General features: G+C 36.2%; 3 protein-coding genes and 1 non-coding gene across 5 annotated transcripts; all 4 read right to left on the bottom strand.

Moving 5' to 3' along the window:
• Nucleotides 1-7,739: 7,739 nt before the first annotated feature.
• On the bottom strand, nucleotides 7,740-10,022 carry LOC125186257 (DNA-directed RNA polymerases II, IV and V subunit 6A-like). Its single transcript, XM_048082609.2, has 6 exons — nucleotides 9,895-10,022; nucleotides 9,721-9,754; nucleotides 9,452-9,624; nucleotides 9,308-9,359; nucleotides 8,120-8,187; nucleotides 7,740-8,027 (listed from the first exon to the last, which is right to left on the bottom strand). The coding sequence occupies exons 1-6, from the start codon at nucleotides 9,924-9,926 to the stop codon at nucleotides 7,958-7,960; spliced, it is 429 nt and encodes a 142-aa protein (XP_047938566.1). The 5' UTR covers nucleotides 9,927-10,022; the 3' UTR covers nucleotides 7,740-7,957.
• Nucleotides 10,023-10,524: 502 nt separating this feature from the next.
• Nucleotides 10,525-13,935, bottom strand: LOC125187797 (protein PHOX1-like). 2 transcript variants are annotated; one of them, XM_048084437.2, is made up of 3 exons: nucleotides 11,429-13,935; nucleotides 11,113-11,340; nucleotides 10,525-10,834 (listed from the first exon to the last, which is right to left on the bottom strand). In XM_048084437.2, exons 1-2 carry the CDS (start codon nucleotides 13,401-13,403, stop codon nucleotides 11,192-11,194), a joined length of 2,124 nt encoding a protein of 707 aa, XP_047940394.1. In that variant the 5' UTR covers nucleotides 13,404-13,935; the 3' UTR covers nucleotides 10,525-10,834; nucleotides 11,113-11,191. The 2 variants fall into 2 exon arrangements, with proteins under 2 accessions (XP_047940394.1, XP_047940392.1); XM_048084435.2 differs by having other exon boundaries at nucleotides 10,525-10,815.
• Nucleotides 13,936-14,847: 912 nt separating this feature from the next.
• TRNAN-GUU (transfer RNA asparagine (anticodon GUU)) lies at nucleotides 14,848-14,921 on the bottom strand. The gene has a single exon. It is a non-coding gene; the product is annotated as a tRNA-Asn (tRNA).
• Nucleotides 14,922-17,509: 2,588 nt separating this feature from the next.
• LOC125189271 (uncharacterized) lies at nucleotides 17,510-17,941 on the bottom strand. Its single transcript, XM_048086564.1, has one exon. It carries the CDS (start codon nucleotides 17,939-17,941, stop codon nucleotides 17,510-17,512), a length of 432 nt encoding a protein of 143 aa, XP_047942521.1.
• Between the last annotated feature and the right edge of the window lie 712 nt (nucleotides 17,942-18,653).

Below are 18,653 nucleotides of genomic sequence, written 5' to 3'. Positions count from 1 at the left end.
TGAAATGTTAGATCATTAGCCTTTGTAGCCCAATTAATTATGACAGTTGAATACCTTTTACTTTTTGGTTACATTAATAATGTAGATACAACCTTTGATCCAAACAAAAATAATCAAACCCAATTCAATACACAAAGACACTTAAAATACATCGAATTAACACTCGCATAGAAAAGTTAGCAATTATACATTATTAAGTTCTTAAAGAGAAATAATGTTTACTAAAAGAATATTAATTAGGGATATTGTGATATAGTATTAATTAGTATCCTCTCAAGTCACACATATTAGCATTTTCCAATAATTTGAGGGAAAGTTGTTGTGTAACTTGTGTTTACATTGTTTGGAAGATGAAAGTAATAGAAAATTGTAATGTTGACATCATTTGCAAATCGTAAAGTTGTTATCAGCTAACAATAATATATTTACGTGAACAATCAATATCTACTATACATAAATTTGGATAACTAAAACTCAAACTAACTATCGTTATTTTACCACATGGTTTTCGTCATTTAAACGTCATGTTTAATTTATCATTCCATCTCTTCTATTAGGTTCACATCGGATTTCTACACAATACCAAACACATGACAAAGATTATTTTTTAGTTGAGCTAAAAAAACATACCTATTCCCAATAATAGCAATCCAAGCCAAATCACCAAACCCATGTTACATTTCACGTCCTGGTTTTAGGTGGATCTACAACAATCAAGAAATGTCACCACACCTAATCTAAATATGTTTTGACCCAATTTTATAAGCTTTAATAAAATTAACAGACACCAAATTATATTGGAGTGCATGCATGTTTAGTAATGTGATTATTGTGAATTCAGATTTATTGTTTTTCAATAAAGAAAAAAGGAAATTATTCTTGAAATACTAGTTGTAATTATAGCTTGAATATTGGTGAATAGTGTAGGCTTTGTGTTTTATAAATTGTAAAGAAAATTAATCAACTTAATGCTATGGCAAAATGCGTACTTTAATTCAATCATGATAGACACATAATTGTATAAACTAATGGAGTATAAACTTCAATTATCTGCAATATCCGATGAGAGTACTTGCCTTAGTGGAGTATTAGTTTTAGTGGACCCAATTCATGGATATTGAAGAGAATAATAGTACTACGTGATTGATGCCGAAAGCTCATAATTTGGGTAGTGAAAATAAGGCAAATTAAATGAACAGTTTCAACAACCAAGGAAAGTGCATCTATGAATACACCTTTATTTGATTTAGAGATATTTTTTTCTAGAAAATTAGGTTACTTACTTCAACTGTAACACATTCTAAGGGCCTGTTCATTTTACTGAATTTGTGAGAATAAAATCTAATCCAGATTTGGCACTGTTCAATTATGATAATTAATGAAGGTTTAGGGTGTTCATTTTTTTCAAAATGGATCAAGAAATGGTCTGCATGAATTTATTAATATATTCCCACATGGGTAGTGTAACCATAATACCACCGCTTTTTCTATGTTTTCAGAGAATTCAAAGGGTACATTAGTCAATTTAACTCTATTTCTTGGCTCAAGCTTCAATGCAGATTTGTAAACCACGGTGTGGAACAGATTTGATTTAAGGGTATTACACAGCCCAACAGTGCGGGCCTTCCAATTCTGATCGGGCTCTCCAGATATATTCAATGAAACATGAACATCATTTAACAGTTAGAAATCACCCTATTTCTCATTATTTCTAGGAACTTGAACACGCCCTAAACATAGGCTATAGTACCTTTTGACTAATTTTGATAGACGTATCGAAATGAAAAAATATGATTGACTTTTTGCTGTTATAATTTTACGGCATTACTCTATATTGTCTATTTGTCTTGTTTTATAGGCTCTAATGAATAGGTGATCTATTTTGTATTTCCTGTCATGTAGAGATCAGTGGCATACATACATTTTTAGGGACTTCAGTGAAAATGTTTATTTCAGATTAAGCAAATTTATATAGTTGGTGCACCCAATCCGAACTCAACTAATTTGGTGACGAATTGTCAAACTTAGATTTTATTCTTTCTTCTAATGGGATATGGTTAGTTAGCTCTTAGCAGTCAATGGTCTATGGGTTTTCGTTATTCCATATAATTAACTCTTAAATCGAGTAATAATTTTCGGTTATTTTTGCAAAACGAAATCACTAAATTTTAATTTTGTGAACGCTTTATATATATAGCAAAATAGACGCACCATAAATTTTTCGGCAGCCGGAAAAATCTTGTGATACAATTTCTACAAGATCTGATAATAGTTTTCTCTGAAATAATTCCAATGCAATGAAAGAAAAATCATATCAAAGTATTTGTGAAATTTTTTTGGGGATATCTAATTTTCAAGGAAATGGAAAAATTTAGGATATTAAGAGCACTCCCAATGGAGTTCCCTAAAAACTCCCTTATTTCTCCCTAACTCCTGCCACATCAGCGCCACATCAGCACCAAAATTTATCCCCAGTTTTTAGCCAAGTGCTACATTGGTTTCTCCCTTATTTCTCCCTTATTTCTCCCTAACTCAACATTTCATTTTTACATCATTATTTTTTATATTATTTAATTTTCCCTACAAATGTATTTAATAAATAGACTAATAATGAACAATTCATCGTTGTATTAATCATTGGAAAATATAATACAACGAGAAAAAAAAAACTACAAATAAAAAACGCAAATAAACAAAGATTTAAAAAAAAAAAATCTAAGACGGAGGGGCCGGAGGGGCGTCGGGATCGAGCCCCAGCGTACTCTGCAGGTGTTGGATGCATTTCCAGAGGGCCGCCTTTTCTTCAGGGGTCCCGCCGCCGGTGAAGTACAGCGTGTACATCTGGGTCAGATTGGCGACATTGCTCGAATAAGTGGCTTTTTCTAAGTCGATGACGGATTCCGACGCGACTTCCGACGTTGCGCCCTTCCCCTTCCGCCTCCCCTTCGCCTTCTTCACTCCCTCCGGGCGCTCGTGCGGACCATCCCCACTCAAGTCGATGTGGGCCGCGCTCCCCTCGCTCTCCGAAACGCTAAGTCGCGAGCGCACCGATTTCCCGTGCAGCGCGTCGTGCATTCCCGTCCGGAATTTGGGGAGATCCTTCAGCTTATCGTAGATGTTCCAATACTTGAAGCCCTTCGTCGACAAGTACTGGCTACTATACATCCGGATGGCCTCATCTCGGACCATGTGCTCGTTCTGGCCACTCGTCATGTGAGTCATCAAGTTAGAATAAATACCGTTGAAGTGCCCGCAGTCCCTCATGAGGCGCTCCCAATGCCGACGGATCGCCTCGCTGCCATGGTCCTTCATTGAGGCAGTCTTGTGGCTCCTGTACTTCGCGGCAATCCGCTCCCAGAATATGATCTCAGTCTGGTAGTTGCTGCGCTCCGCGTCCTGTGACGTGTCCGCCCAGCAGTCGGCTATCAGCTCGGACTCTTGCAGAGTGTAAGTAGTCCTTACCCGCTTCGGCCTCTCATCGGAACCCGTATCAGTCGCAGCCGACGACGCCGGCGCCTTCCCCCTCCCGCTCCTAGAAGGCGGCTCGGTGGGCGTTTCTTCCACCTCGAAGTCCTCCGCGCTCAGTGTCGCGGCCTGAGATTCTTGGTCGCCTGGGGTTGATCCGGGGGTGTCGAACTGGGGCCGATACACATCGTCGGCTGGAAAGGGCATTCTGCCGGCAGAGTTGAAGTACGGAGAAAGTCTCCGCGCCGGAGGAGTCTGCAAAGGAGACGGACCCCCGTATGGAAGTTGGCCGGGAGGAGAACCCATCGCCAACAACGACTGCATCCACTGCTCGTTTGCTTCATCCGTGTTGGGAATTTGTGAACTCGACTCTTTCCCCTTACCCTTATCCTTACCCGATCGGGAACTTTTCTTCCAAAAGCTCATAATTTTGATGAAAATTGAAGATTGGGAGAAGAGATTGAAAATGGAGAGAATGAAGATTGTGGGTGATGAATGGAGGAAGTGGAGGAAATATTTATAGGGGTGGAATGTAAAATAGCCGTTGGGTTCAAAAAAAAAAAAAAAAAATTTTAATTATCGCCGATTATCGCCGAGCGTCGCCACAGTGGCCGGCGATCGCTCGGCGATAATCCGGCGTTAGAACGCCACTCGGCGAAGCAACGGCAACATTATCGCCGAATTATCGCCGACTTCGCCACAATGGCCGGCGATAATTCGGCGATAACCGGCGATTTATCGCCGAGAATTCGCCACCTCCATTGGGAATGCTCTAATGCAAGTAATTATTAAAATGTGAAAATATAAATCTGATTAGAGCTGGTGACTTTTTTTTTTCAACTAACCTATATAATGTTTTTGAATTGATCGTTAGAATTTCCTTGGATTAAAGATCAAGCAAAAAAAGAATATATCGAGTCATTGACTACGGGTATGCAAATGATCATAATCTTCTACGCAATTTCAGTTATCTAATTTTATCTTGAAATTAAGGGGTGTTTGGTTTAAATATAGTATAGGTTAAATTGATCAAAATGAGAGATAATTAACACTAAAATTATTAATTTATATCAGTCAAATTTTGAACGGAATGAAAAGATATCATGGGGCACCTATGCACCCGGCATGTGAATCTGCGCATTGGCTCGTACACCCGACTTGCATTCGGACTTGGCTACAAGACCTAACACTTGAATCTCTACATCTGGCGCACCTACACACATGAACCTGACAGTGACACCCAGATCTGCGTGTCTAACCCACACATCTGTGAATCCAAAATATTAAACTATATTTTTTTAACACGTTGACAACTCTTTCACATTAGTTATCCACAATATCATATTAACACTTATGTCGTAAGAGCCACACTAGATTTGATTGAGACGGAAATCTCTTTGCAAATCTGAAAAATCAAAACTTAGTGAACTGAAATTTAAAATTTAAAAGATATGAGACAGATTTTTATTGCAATTATCGCTGAGATAATCAAGATGAATTCCTCATTTATTTTAATGTAGTATTTGATAATTTTTAAGCTTATGTAACTATTTTATTCTTCAATTGATCGATCTTATAATGCATCAACCCATTCTATGATAGTAGTATAAATTAAACGCCACCTAAATACATAGATTGGATATTAGTTTATTGCATCCAAAATACACAAATCTAATTTGACAAGGCATCATAGAAAATGTGTTACTACAAAACACAACATTAGCGGTTGAGGTATCTGAAAGTTATTACTCCTATATCATTGCATGTGAAGTGTCAGAAGAAAATCAGTGCAGAGACTGCATGATATCTCTCATGCTCAATTTAATTATCATAAATTTCATAATGCCTTATGGGACCATTAATGCGATAAAAAAGTTTGGAAACTTGGCATTTCTTGATGTTTGATGCAAATGGTACTGTCTCCGTTCCCAGTTAAATATTCCATATTTTCTTATTTAAATAATCCTTAATAAATATATATTTTATTTTTATCATTTTTAGTAATTAATCATACATTCCACTGACTTATTATCACTCATATTTTATTATAAAACTAATGTATAAAAATATGACTCACACTTCATTACCTTTTTGCTATCCACTTTTACTAATAAAATTAAAAAATTTCTTAAAACTCACGCAGATCAAATATGAAACATTTAATGGGAAATGCGGGAGTATAATTTTGTAGTAATAAATTTCATGTAGCACGTGAATTGCTAGACAAGTACAATGTGGTGGGGATGCTTGCCAAAAAGTTATCTTAAAAACATATATATATATATACACCTCTATATATATATATAGAGTATATATATAGAGGTTCATGATCAATTGAGATTTTTTAGGTTAATTGAGAAATGAGATGCAATATTAGCCACTCATTTTTATTAAATGAGTGGTCCAGATTTTGCCACATGAAAAATACTTTAGAGTAATTAATTATGAAAGGGCAGAATGATAATTTAAGTTAAAAACAAATGAAACACGGGTGGTTTCCAGCACTCCAATTCCATTCCCAATTTTCCTCCATTAAAGCAACGCCTTCACCAAATCTTCGACCAATTAGCTAATGGAAGGCGTTTCGCCACCGTCTACCGAGGAATCAGAGGCTACTGGCGCCGCAAGGGCAGAAGATGCGAGTTGTCTAGCTAGGCGATTCCGGCGGGGCGACGCGGCGGAGGTCGTGGCGCATCAAGTGACGCTGCGGCTGAAGCTTGCCGTGAATCTCCTTCGATTTCTCTTTCGCCAGATCGATCACGCCGCAGGCGATGTCTCTGTCAACGTCGGAATCGAAGCGGCGCACCTCCGATCTGAGGATGTTCCAGCACATGTCCGATCTATCGGTTTCGGAGCAGGGATCTCTCATGTATTTTTCAGTGTTGTCACCGGAATCGGATCCGTGTGATTTTCTCGATCTTTTCCGGTTGTCTCATCGCCTCCGGTGATCTTTGAGATCTCTTCTCAAAGATTTTGACTATTTCTACTTCTCCTAGGTCGGTTGCTTCGTTCCTCTCTCGCTCTGATTCACTTTTTTTTTGTCGAATTTCAGATGATAATATCATTAGAAGAGCTAATCAAGTTGCTTCATCTAATTTTATGTTTTCGTTAGCTAATTTGACTAGAAGCGTGAATTAGGATTTTTTTAATTTGAAATTTCAACTGTTTGATTTGTTTTCACTGAATTTTGAAAAAACAGAAATTAGTCATTTGGTTATATTAATTCACAATTCAAAACTAATTTGATTAGAAGAGCAAATTAAGTATGCTGCTTCATCTAATTTTGTGTTTTCGCATAGCGTTGGGAGATTGAAATGCTAATTTGATTAGAAGCGCGAATTGTGATTTTTTCAATTTGTGAATTATAAGTGTTATTTTTAAGTAGTTGACATTCGATATTCTCGGTATTGATATGTGAATTATAAGTGTTATTTGTTAGTTGTTGACATTTTAATACGAGTTGTTGACATTCGATATTCTCGATATTGATATGTGAATTGTAAGTGTTATTTGTTAGTTGTTGACATTTTAATACGAGTTGTTGACATTTGATATTCTCGGTATTGATATGTGAATTGTAAGTGTTAGTATTTTTTAGTTGTTGACATTTTAATAAGTGTTATTTTATTGAATGTTGAAGATTTGAAGAGATTTGAAGATTCGAAGATTTGAACATTTGAATGTTGAAGATTTGAAGATATGAATGTTGAAGATTTGAAGACTTTGCAGCTAGAGTTTTAGAGAGGATTTTAGAAAATGATTTCAAACACAATTTAATGAAAAGACAATTATACCCCCTTATTGACATAATGTGGTATTTGTTGACATTTTGTTAATCTTGTGGATTAGTGGCCCACATTGCATCTCATTTCTCAATTTAGCTAAATGATCAGCCCATATTGCATCTCATTTCTCAATTTAGCTAAAAATCAGGTTATTTTCACTTTGTAGATAATTTTTAATTTAAATTAGATCATATTTATTTATACTGATATTATAATATTTAATATTTAAATTTTCTTAAAGTTTGGACTAGATCACCTTTTTTATAGTTTAATGCATTAATTAGTATATCATCTTAATATCTGTTGATTCACATAATAACATCCTAAGAAACTCAACGAACTTTTTTCACAGGAACATGCATATTTTCTTCAATTAAACCTTGTTATGCGATCCCTCAATTAATACAATTGATAACTATTAACGCAATGATCCCTCAAATAATAAAATTCTCCTAATCCTATAGAACAGTAATAAAAAACCCAAGAACCTAAGATGTACTGATGTCTTTTAGATTCATCTGAAAATCAAGAGTTAACATTCCTTAGTAGGATAGCTGGTAAAGTTTCAAACATCAATTTGAAGATAGATTAGGTTAATAACAGACATCAATATCTCCTCACGGCTTAGATTTGGTTCAATCACATGTTTTGTTCCTGCTTCGATTCAAAAAACAGACCCCAAATATCTTTACAGATGAACAGTTGTTTCAGTCGCCTCCAACTTGCCTTTTCCAGGAGTCCTCAACGATTAATTCATCAACCCCCCAATCTTCATAGCTGCAGTTATCCCATTAAGATTAGACAATTAATAACTAAAACCGAAGAAAGGTAAGGAGGATGAACTTCTGCTAAAATAAAAAGAATCTTGCCTTCCATCAGGGAGATAACGACGGATTGTGAAAGGTATTTTTCGCTCTCGCAACTCTTTCATTGCAATCTGAATGTAGAATGGACAACATACATCAAAACCAAATTAGCAATGTTCATCACTTTAAAAAGGAGAAACACATTCAGACCATCATAACACTTACTAGTAAAAAATAGCAGTGAACTATATTTATCACAGTTATGATTTGCTTTTAACAATCATGTGTCATTAATTTGATATGCACCCTATCATAACAACTCATATAAATCCTGGTGAGCAATTAAGAGATAAAACTGTGAATTAAATATGATATACATACTGTAAAGCTTCAGGAATCTATGTGTAGCACAAAGTCAGGTAAATATCTAAGTAAAAAGAACTTCAGAACAATTTTATTATAGAACATTGTGATGCTCTCCAGAAAGACGGCCAGGGAAAAGATTGAAAAAACTGCTACCACATTGCCACCAGACAAACAGCATCACAATTCAAGCTTTTGAATTCTTCTTACATGTTAAATCAACCTCAAACAGAGACTAACAGAAAACAAGGACCAGAGACTGAAACTGGTTTGCGAGTGTCTAATAACAGTAAAAAAAGCAACAGAAACTTGCCTTGCGAAACAACCATATTACAACAGAAATCTGTAGCAATATGATAATCTTCTCATGAGACACTCTTACAACAGTCTAATAACTCTATCCTAACTTTTTATCAGTCAGGATTAATTATCTTACAAACTCAAAACCAGAATATCAACTAACAGCAAAAAGAAAAAACAACAACAGGGGCTTGCTTTAAAAAATGACAATATTACAACACTACAATCTAGGGATATGTAAAGTTTGAGTAGAACAAAAGAAGATGCAGTCCTTCTCTTGTTGAAAATGGTAAAAATCCCCAACCTATTAATTGGACTTCAACTGTCTCACATAAGCTGGATGTCAACAGAATTTCACTTTGCCACAATTTATTTTCATCTTCAAAATCACTACTTATGCTATATCTTCCCTAACCTTAATCTTAAACTATTTGTGAATATTCCAACTCACTTCTTCAATTATGGGTACTTTAACTTAACCTATATCATAATTCAGTTTTGAATACTTATCCAAATTTAATTCAAATTCAAATCATAATAAATCAAACCAAAAGAATAATTAACTACATATCATATGCATAACCTTACCTCTAGAGGATCAGTTTCACCCTCCAATTCTACCATCACAGGAGCATTCATGCTGCCAATGAACACACACAAATGTCACTTAATTATCGCAAAAAAAATAAATTTGCACACGCTAAGAACTCAAAAAACCCTAGAAAGGCGAACCTAATCTGCAGCGCCCGCGTGCCCAAAATCCTCGCCCGCTCATACTTGGTCATATACTTGGACGTTTTCCGCGGGCGTTCCACCCCCTCCTGTTCCTGTTTCTCCTCTCCCTCGCCTTCAAGGGCGTCCGGTATGTCCTCAGCTGCGTCATCCTCCTCAACCTCTGCTCCTTCCTGCAAAAAACATGGTAAAACCAACATAATCGGTTATTACAATTATTTATGTAATCAGAGAAAAGTGATTAACAAAAATACAGAGTTAGAACTCACATCGAGCTCGGGCTCCGGTGGCTCATCCTCGTACCTATTGAATATCAAAACGTTTGGGTTATTTAATTTAGTTTATTTTTCGTAAGCTTAATAAAACCCTAATTTTGATTGATAAATGTTTTTGGTTCATTTAGGATGAGTAGAAAATTGAAAAAAATCGAAACGTTTACGAACCCTCCATCCATATCATAATCTTCATCAGCCATGGCGCCTAGGGTTTTCCTCTGTTCTCTCTTCTCTCTCTGCTCACTGCGATGTTTGTAGACTGTAGTTGCAACACAAATCGCGTGAACAATTTCTATATATATAGTCTTTAAAGTTGCAAGTTTGGGCTAAACAAACAATACCGTGGTTTGGACTTTATGTAACTTATTGGGCCTATGAATCATACAATCAAATCAGATATAGTGTGTGCTTCTTGTTTAGTCTTCGGTTAAAGATATTTAAGTTTTTTTTTTTTTTAAATCTCTACACTTTATTTTTGTCGAGTTATATACTAGTATTTTGTTTGTTTAGTTTATTACCTCAAACTCAAAATTATACTTAGAATTGTCAATAAAGAAATTAGGGTTAACCCCATTTTATGTCCTTGATTAAAAAAAAACATCTCAAATCCGTATTCGCTTAAAATTCCCACCTTCCAAAATTGTGTCATGCGCCTCTACAACATTTCCTTTGGTTAATGTTTCTCTATCACCGCATATTAAATAAACTAGACTCATTCAATGTCTATAAGGAGTAATATTCTCTACTTGAACTTGGACTAATTGGAATGGAGGTCCAAGCCAATATTGAGACAAGAAATGAAAAATAAGATGCATATTTTAAATATACAGAAAAAATGTCATGATTCGGAATGACCTCTATACATGAAACAGACATCAAGTCTGATAGAGAAGCACAGTCTATGATAATTCCCCACTGGAAATGCAGAGAAACGTATATAACACCGAAAGCATTAAAAAAATCAATTTTAATTAATGCAATGCTCTTAGCAAAAAAAGCATCACTTGATCTCTGCAACACTTTTAGGCTTCACTCTGTCGTCGCATCTTGCTCTCATTACCCAAAACGAGCACGATCAACGTTCTGTTCCTGGACAATGAACAAAGACCTTTGCAAATGAACATCAATAAACATGTAAATGTATAGATGCAAATATAACCACACCATAAAACAGTTAGCTAAATATGTAATGTTGCCATTAAAATACAAATTTACTTTTGTTGAATGGTTGAGTAAGATTTAATCTATAATTAAGACCTAATCATGCAAGTTTTTATTCACTGAAATCCCTTAAGTATGATCAACATTTGATAGTAGCATGTTTCTAAGCTCTGCATATTTCAGTAAATAGCACAAAAAAGGGCCAAGATGGATGAAAGCTCTTACTCTCGATGTATGAGATATAAGCCGCCCAATGAAGCTGTTCAGTTGAGTAATATGTTATACTTTCTGTGGACACATTCTTTTATGCACTTTCGAGGGCAGTATAAAGTTTTGAAACACGTCTTCGGAGAAGTGGCTCCAATCGGAAGGAAGAGATGTTTCTCTGCCATTTTTTCGCTTCATACATTTCGTTCCATGCTTGTACTATCTCATCGATGTTGAAACCACAACCTGGAACGGAGTAAAAATAGGTAAACTATTAAGAATCCACGAAAGGAAGAATTTTTCTCACTGTAAGATGATAATAGTTGTACATTACATTCCAATCCTGTGTCATTAGAGCAATGGTTCTTGATCATGACAGCAATGTCAGCCGAAGAAGCTCCAGCTTGTTCAAATTTCTCAACAGAGACCTCCAAACATTCTTGCCAAACAGGAAGTCCTAGTTTGTATTCCATGACCGATCTTTCGTACAACATGGTACCCCACAATACGAATATCTGGGATCTAATGTTGTTAGCCTGTTCCTCCAGTTCGTCTGCGGATACCAGTTTGAACAAGTTATCGAGATTCATTCTCTGCAATAAACTTTCAATGTTATTCTCCTTGTGGAGCTCAGCCATACGCTGCTCTTGCAGGTCTTCCCACATCTGCATTCCCTTCTCCATGTTTTCCTCTGCATTGTTGTAAAGCATAAGAACTTCTCCCGAAGGCCACGACTCTATATTTGCCTCTGTCGCGACAGCATAATACCAAGAAAGCTTTGCTTGCTCAAACTGCCCCTGCCCGTTGGCTAGAACAGCCTCATAGAAATTTGGTTTGATTTTCAAAGCCTCTTCATATCTCTTTCCTGCTATGCTGAACTCCTTCTGCGCGTAATCAAAAGCAGTCTTGATTTGTTCGAGCACAGATTGCCTGGACGAATCATCCGTGAAGTACACTTTCTTCCTCGCCCTGGACATGTGGACATTGCCCCAATTGAACATGGCTAAAGCAGCCAGCTCTTGGAACTTATCTGCAGCAACAGTGAAAAGGCCTTGAGCCTCGTCACTAGTGACCGTCTCTTCCATTGCTTCCGAGTAAAGCTTCACTCCCAGCTCATGGAGATCTATGTAAGCATCAATGTCAAAACCAACATGGTTCTTGAAGAACTGAGCAAACTGAATTATCCAATCACTGATACAACTTGATTCACTACGCGTCATCTCCTTTGATTTCGCCTCCTTTCCACTTGTGCTCGCCTGCTTCTTCTCCATCTTTTCCTGCCTCAACTTCCTAAACAACGGATCTTGATCTGGGCTGACTTCAATAACATGAAGCTTTATCGAGGCATCATCTGCAGACGATTCAACCAGCCTCATCTCCTCAGTAGTGCTGATTGTCACCATATCTCCTTCTTGATCCTTATACTTGATCATGACGGCCTTTGAGGAAGGAAATCGCTCAGCAATGATCTGCCTCAGCTTCAAAATATCGCACTTGACAGGAATCTGAGTCCATCTAATGTCTTCCTTAAACACTAACTTCACTGTTCTCTTCAGCTCCTCCTCTTCACTACTCCTAAGTTTCTCTACCTCAACAACCACCTTGTCTTCCGAATTCTTCTCAGCTCGACTACTAGCAGGCGCCCTAATAAAGATCGAACTAGCAGTTCGTTCCTCAAATTTTCCCTTCAACTCTCTCTCATTATAACCTCCCCTGCTCTCACTCGAACTTGAAGAAGGCGAATCAGTGTAATCAGGCGTTGGAACCAAATCAACGGGGATATCGCAAAGCCTCGACCCCTGCCTCTCAAACACTCTCCTCAACCTCTCCTCAATCTCACAAGCCATGAGATTGTTCGGCTCCGACCTCAACACTAATCTAATATCCCTAAGTGCCAAATCAGGCCTCTGCAAAGCCTCATGACACCTAGCTCTCTTCAAGAGGGCCTTGCAGTAGTTGGGGATGACCATAAGAGCCAAGTGACACTCGTGTATCGCCCTCGGATAGTCAGGAACGCCCAACTGCATATAGCATTCGGCCATGTTGCTCCTGAGATACGCCATATCCGCGTGGAAGTCCGGGAGCAACTTGATCGATTTCTCATATTTTAAGATGGCACCCCCATAATCCCTCTTTTGGAAAAGCCTATTGCCATCCTCTTTCAGTTTCTGAGCCATGGACATGAATGCAACTGTATCTATATCATAAGGTCTATGGCTATTATAAGGTCTCTGGATATTATGCCTCGCAATTAGCTCTCGCCATTTATCGCCATGAACGCCCTTGTCTCTTTCACTTTGGTTCTCCATCGTGAAACCAAAATTTAAACACTAACCTCTAGCAATTCCCAAATTCGATATTTCCCCTAACCCTAATAATTTGATTGAGACAAGATTCTTGAAATGCATCAATCCAAATTAGGGCAAAAACCTAATACCCAAATTAAATAAAGTAAATGTACAATGTTAAGAACTCAATCCTTACCCCAGAAAGCTGAGATTAAGGCTCCGGAATCCCACAAAATAACCAAGTGTTGGGTTTGATGTAACATACACGAAGATAACAAAGATACAATCTTTTCTCTGTGTTTTTTTTTGGTCACCTTTTTTTCCCTTGAGAGGGAATAATTATCTGCAAAAACGCGCGCACTCTTATTCAAACCTTTCAAAAGTTTCTTGTGATTTTCATGGAAAATCAAGAAATTTGTTGGTTTGTGGAACGAGATCATGCGGTTGCAGAGATACGAGAAAAGGTAAATTTTTTACTTAGATTTTTTTGAAGCAAATGAAAATGGTGAAGCAGCAACAGAGCGAAAATTTTGTGAAGAAGGTTATGAAGGGACAAAAAGGAAAATGAGGGACCGCATTTCTCTGTGCTCCAAGATTGCAGGAGGACCGTTTGACATCGTTCATTCAAATTTCTTACCAGATTACTTTTTTTCTTTTATTTTAGAATTTTGTAATATTATCTTAATATATGATTTAACTAATCTTAACTACTGCTGAGGTTACATATATTCAATGAACGACATCCAAAAATATACTGCTAGTAGAAAATATGAGTTGCGGTGATTAACTTCAACAAGCAAGATTTTGATCTTTGACAGAATACTTTACAAAATAATAATAAAAAAAAATCATTTCAAAGTGCAGCTTTGAAAGAGTATTTTTAATCTGCTACTACAAATCTTTAAAATAACTTTATGTTGCAATATTAATGAACCTGAAATATAAGTATTTGTCTTCTAGTAGTAATACATTAAGGAAAAATTTGTGTACAAATGCATGTATTTTAAAATTGAATTCAACTATACTCCTCATCAAAATTTATTAACTCTATTTTTCAATATATTATTATTAATTATAATCTATTAGTTATTACTCCGTATTAAAACAGATACACTATATCCAAGTGTTCTCACGTCCCAATTTCGGATCAAGTGCATAAAACCTAATGTTAGCTGATAAGTTAAGACTTAAGACTTAGTTGGGGGGAACTAAACGTACGCACAAAGTGAGTAATATTATACTAATATATCGAGATCTAAATTGGGATACATAATTTATGTCATTTTATTCATATTTTGTATCATTGAATATATTTAATATGAATATTAGTTTGATTCATTAGGAGACAATCTTTATTCGCACTCATAAAATTTAGTGTCAATATTTAATGTTATCAAATAAAAATTAGTAAGTTTTAATACTCATAATAAAATATTCTCCCAATTAAACAAAGAGTTAAAAAAACCGCTAGAAGGAGGGCTTGAACCTCCGACCTTGTGGTTAACAGCCACACGCTCTAACCAACTGAGCTATTCCAGCTTGTTGAACGTAAAAGGAATTAGTTATTATTACTATATATTGTAGTACTATTTCTGAAAATTAGTTTTTCCAGCATACTATCTTTTCTTTTGCTTAAAATGGAACCTCTTAAACTCCCCGGATAAATTTCTTAGCAATTTTTTGTATTGCAATCTAAAGTTATGTACTGCTCCCTCCGTCCCACTTTAGATGTTCCGGTTTACCATTTTTAGGTATCACACTTTAGGAGTCTCAGTTAGAATATTCCATAAATAGTATTATGCCCCATATTCCACTAACCTTTTCTTACTCACATTTTATTATAAAACTAATATAAAAAAATAGTACCCACATTCCACTATCTTTTTTCACCAACTTTTCTTCACATTTCTTAATACCCGTGCTAAATTCAACCGGGACTCCTAAAATGGAACGGAGGGAGTAATTTTTAAAGTAACCGAACTTTTATTCATGCATCCTAATTAGCACGGAGGACTGTGTCTGGATCACCCTTAATCCATCCAAACATTCTAAATCCTTGGGATTCATATAAATAAGAAAGCAAAAACTCACCAGTTAATTAAATTAGATGTAAGATGAACTCCGTCGAAGTACCATAGTGGTATTATTCATTAAATAAAGTAAATGCTAAAGTAGAGCACGCAAGCATGATGCATGCATCTAATAATAGTATTGAATTTGTAAGCATTAGGCGCTGCTAAAAGATAGTAGTAAAAGATATGTGCATAAAATTAGATATCATATGTTTGATTTGGAAAGGAACAAAATCGCAATCAAAAGCTGTTTCAAGTTGTCAGGTTTATCTAATACTAATACATCATCACATGGATTGCCGTAGATGTTATATATCAACTCATCAACCAAATTTGTGAATTATGTTGCTGGATTTTCATATTTTATTAGACATAGATTCGTCGATCGTGGGTTTCGATCATATAATAATGTAATTTGAGATTTTATAAAGATGTTATTTAATATACTCCTACAATATTAGCATGGTAGTTAAATGAACTTAATTGTATAGGACTTTAAAATTAGTCCTTGAGAAATTGATGGTCATAACCATAAAAATCGAAATGGAACCCACATCACCACAACTTGATCATCATCTCTTCAATTATCAATACAATAGTGGCTGACAATACCGTGAGGCACCCACCTCACCTAATCACAACTTCCTTTTTTAAGTTATTGTCCGTGTCGACAACGGATTATGTTGGAATAAATTGGATTAGATTGAGTCTCTTATTAATCCCTTTGGAGCAGTTACTAGTATTAAGGACCGGCCTTGCTAAATACTACTCTTTTCGCATGCCATTAATAAATATCTCAATTTGAATAGGAATGAGTTTTACAAAATGTTAAAAAAAAAGTGAATAAAATAGACACTTAAGGGCGGTTCTAGTTTGTGTCATGTATCTAAAGAATAAAATCACACAAATAATAGAGTAAGTAATATACAAAAGAATCCACCGTTGTGCCTCAAGAGAAGATTCACCTAGCATTGAACAAATTACTATGTACTGGTGTATAGTGAATTTTGAACATGCAACATTTCCTTTTTATGGAGATATATCATATCGCTACTTTGGGTACTTGGAATATGTCGTTGAAATTCAGATTCATACTGATACACTTCACTGGACCATACAGTTCATTGGACCATATAAACCCTACAATGAACTATGCTCTAATTAATTAAAAAACTAAATAATGTGCCACGTGGATACATGATGCGTGTGCTTTACTTATATGGACGGACTCGATTCACTGATTTATGCCTATGAACTTCAGCATATCATATATACATTGAATTTAAAATACCTAATGATAATAAAGATGCAACGTTGAATTTTTCGTCTCTTACTTGACCAACTCTAGTGGCCTTTCGCTTTCGCAACCTTATCTTATCAACAGTTCATTAAGCATATAGATATAGATATGCACTAATGTCACATCACCTCTACAAAAAGCAATAGCAGTCAGAAAAGATAAAATGCTATTTGCAAATAATGTTATCATTAATCGACAGCCCATAAACAATGCTAGCTAGCAAACTCGCTACTGTAATTTCAATATTTTATCCAATTTCTCCCAAGACAATTTAGGGAATGATCTAATTAACTACTACCGTCTCTTGAAAATTGAAATTATTAGGAACGAATAATTGGGCAACGGAATCCATGGTTCAAATTTTCAATATGGATCTCCATATTTTAGAATCAAGTAAGATCAAGGCAGGTTCAACACATCTTTACTCCAAAATATAAATGTGTTTATGTTCCACCGCCGTTTAAATTTAAAATATAAAATAGTTGTGGTTGTAATTAATTAATTACCGGTCATTATATTAATTAATTTAAAATTAAAAATATGTTCTTTTCTCCTGAAATGAAAAACAATAATATTGATCCCATTGATATAACAGAACAATAGGATAGTTGATTAGAAACTAGAATTTAATTCTGGTATAATTTAACTAATTCAATAACGAAATAGAATATCGGGATCACCGGCCACCGGACTACCAAAAAAAGGTCCGACGCCGTCATAGCCGCCGCTCAGCAGCCTCAGAATACAACATCGGGCTAGGACCCGACGGAGAGGCGGGTCGGGCGGCGCCTGAACTCGGCGCGGCGGCGCTGCTGATGGGACGACGGCCGAATCAAAGCGGCGAGCGCTCTCCGAACCCATTCCCCTTCGACGGCGCCAATCCGGACCAGAGAATTCTTCATGGCGGAGCGCCTCATGTTGAGCCTGCCGGACGGCGGCGTTTGGGGCTTGGTCGCGACTGATTTGTGCAGGCTGCACCGGAACGAACCGGGGTGGTTCGTGGGCGAGCACATGCACGCGCGCTTCGGGCCGGCAGCCGGTTTTTTATCGACTCGGGTGGTGATGGAGATGGACCGGTTTTGCGAGCGGTTGTAAATGTCTATGGGGGAAGGCGGGTTGATTCTGGCGGAATAGGAGGTGGATCCCAGGATTGGTCCGTTGGATCTGCGAGATGCGTACGCAGCCATTGTTGGGGATTCTAGGGAGTCTTTGGAATTTTGGTAGTCTTATTGAAACTGGCAAACTCAACAATAATTTGGGGTATGTATTTATAGGTGTGAGATGCGAATGCCGGCGGGTTGGGACTTTGATTCGATCTCACCCAAATATCAAATGATTACAAACCAGATTTTTTAATTAATTACTAATTACATAAAATATTCATTTCACTGAATCCAATTATAAATTATTGGTCAAAAGAAATTTAGATGCAAAAACATTTTTACCATCGAACAATATTACGTTCTACTCCTACTACTATAATTTTCTCTGTAAAACAATACTATTATCTTAACAAAATTCATCACACAAGTCCATTAACATTATTTATAATTATTTTTTTTCCTTATATCATTCCCATAACATACTACTAATTTTTAAGGAATAGAGTAAACATAAATAATACTGTAGTGCACATAAAGTGTGACATTGATTTTCATATAATTAAAGTAATTGGTTTTATGAATGTAACCTGCCCTACATTTTTGTTGCTTTGTTATGTAGTTAATTGTGAATAATGTTTATTTATTTGTAAATTAGTAATGTTATATATGTTCAGATAATCTCATGACAGTTGAGTAATTTTTTGTAAATAATGAAAAATTAATCTCTCTTTTTAACTCAACTTATTTCCTTTACCTATAACTCCTACAAATTTCTTAAATTTTGTGCTTAACTGCC

The sequence above is a fragment of the Salvia hispanica genome, chromosome 5 (assembly GCF_029641045.1).
Source record: "Salvia hispanica isolate PSC_SH4W2 chromosome 5, Shi_PSC_v1, whole genome shotgun sequence".
Classification (NCBI taxonomy): Eukaryota; Viridiplantae; Streptophyta; class Magnoliopsida; order Lamiales; family Lamiaceae; genus Salvia; species Salvia hispanica.
Note: the sequence above shows the minus strand (reverse complement) of the source record. Positions and strands in the feature narration are given on the sequence as shown.

Bases quoted from the DNA above. Each gene is read 5' to 3' on its own strand.
- LOC125186257 (XM_048082609.2), bottom strand. From the start codon at position 9,926: ATGGCTGATGAAGATTATGATATGGATGGAGG. The intron at 9,755-9,894 runs GTTCGTAAACGT...GATATTCAATAG, and splicing joins GATTATGATATGGATGGAGG to GTACGAGGATGAGCCACCGG. The intron at 9,360-9,451 runs GTTCGCCTTTCT...GTTCATTGGCAG, and splicing joins ACGCGGGCGCTGCAGATTAG to CATGAATGCTCCTGTGATGG.
- LOC125187797 (XM_048084437.2), bottom strand. From the start codon at position 13,403: ATGGAGAACCAAAGTGAAAGAGACAAGGGCGTTCATGGCGATAAATGG. The intron at 11,341-11,428 runs GTAATGTACAAC...ACTCCGTTCCAG, and splicing joins TAATGACACAGGATTGGAAT to GTTGTGGTTTCAACATCGAT.
- LOC125189271 (XM_048086564.1), bottom strand. From the start codon at position 17,941: ATGGCTGCGTACGCATCTCGCAGATCCAACGGACCAATCCTGGGATCC.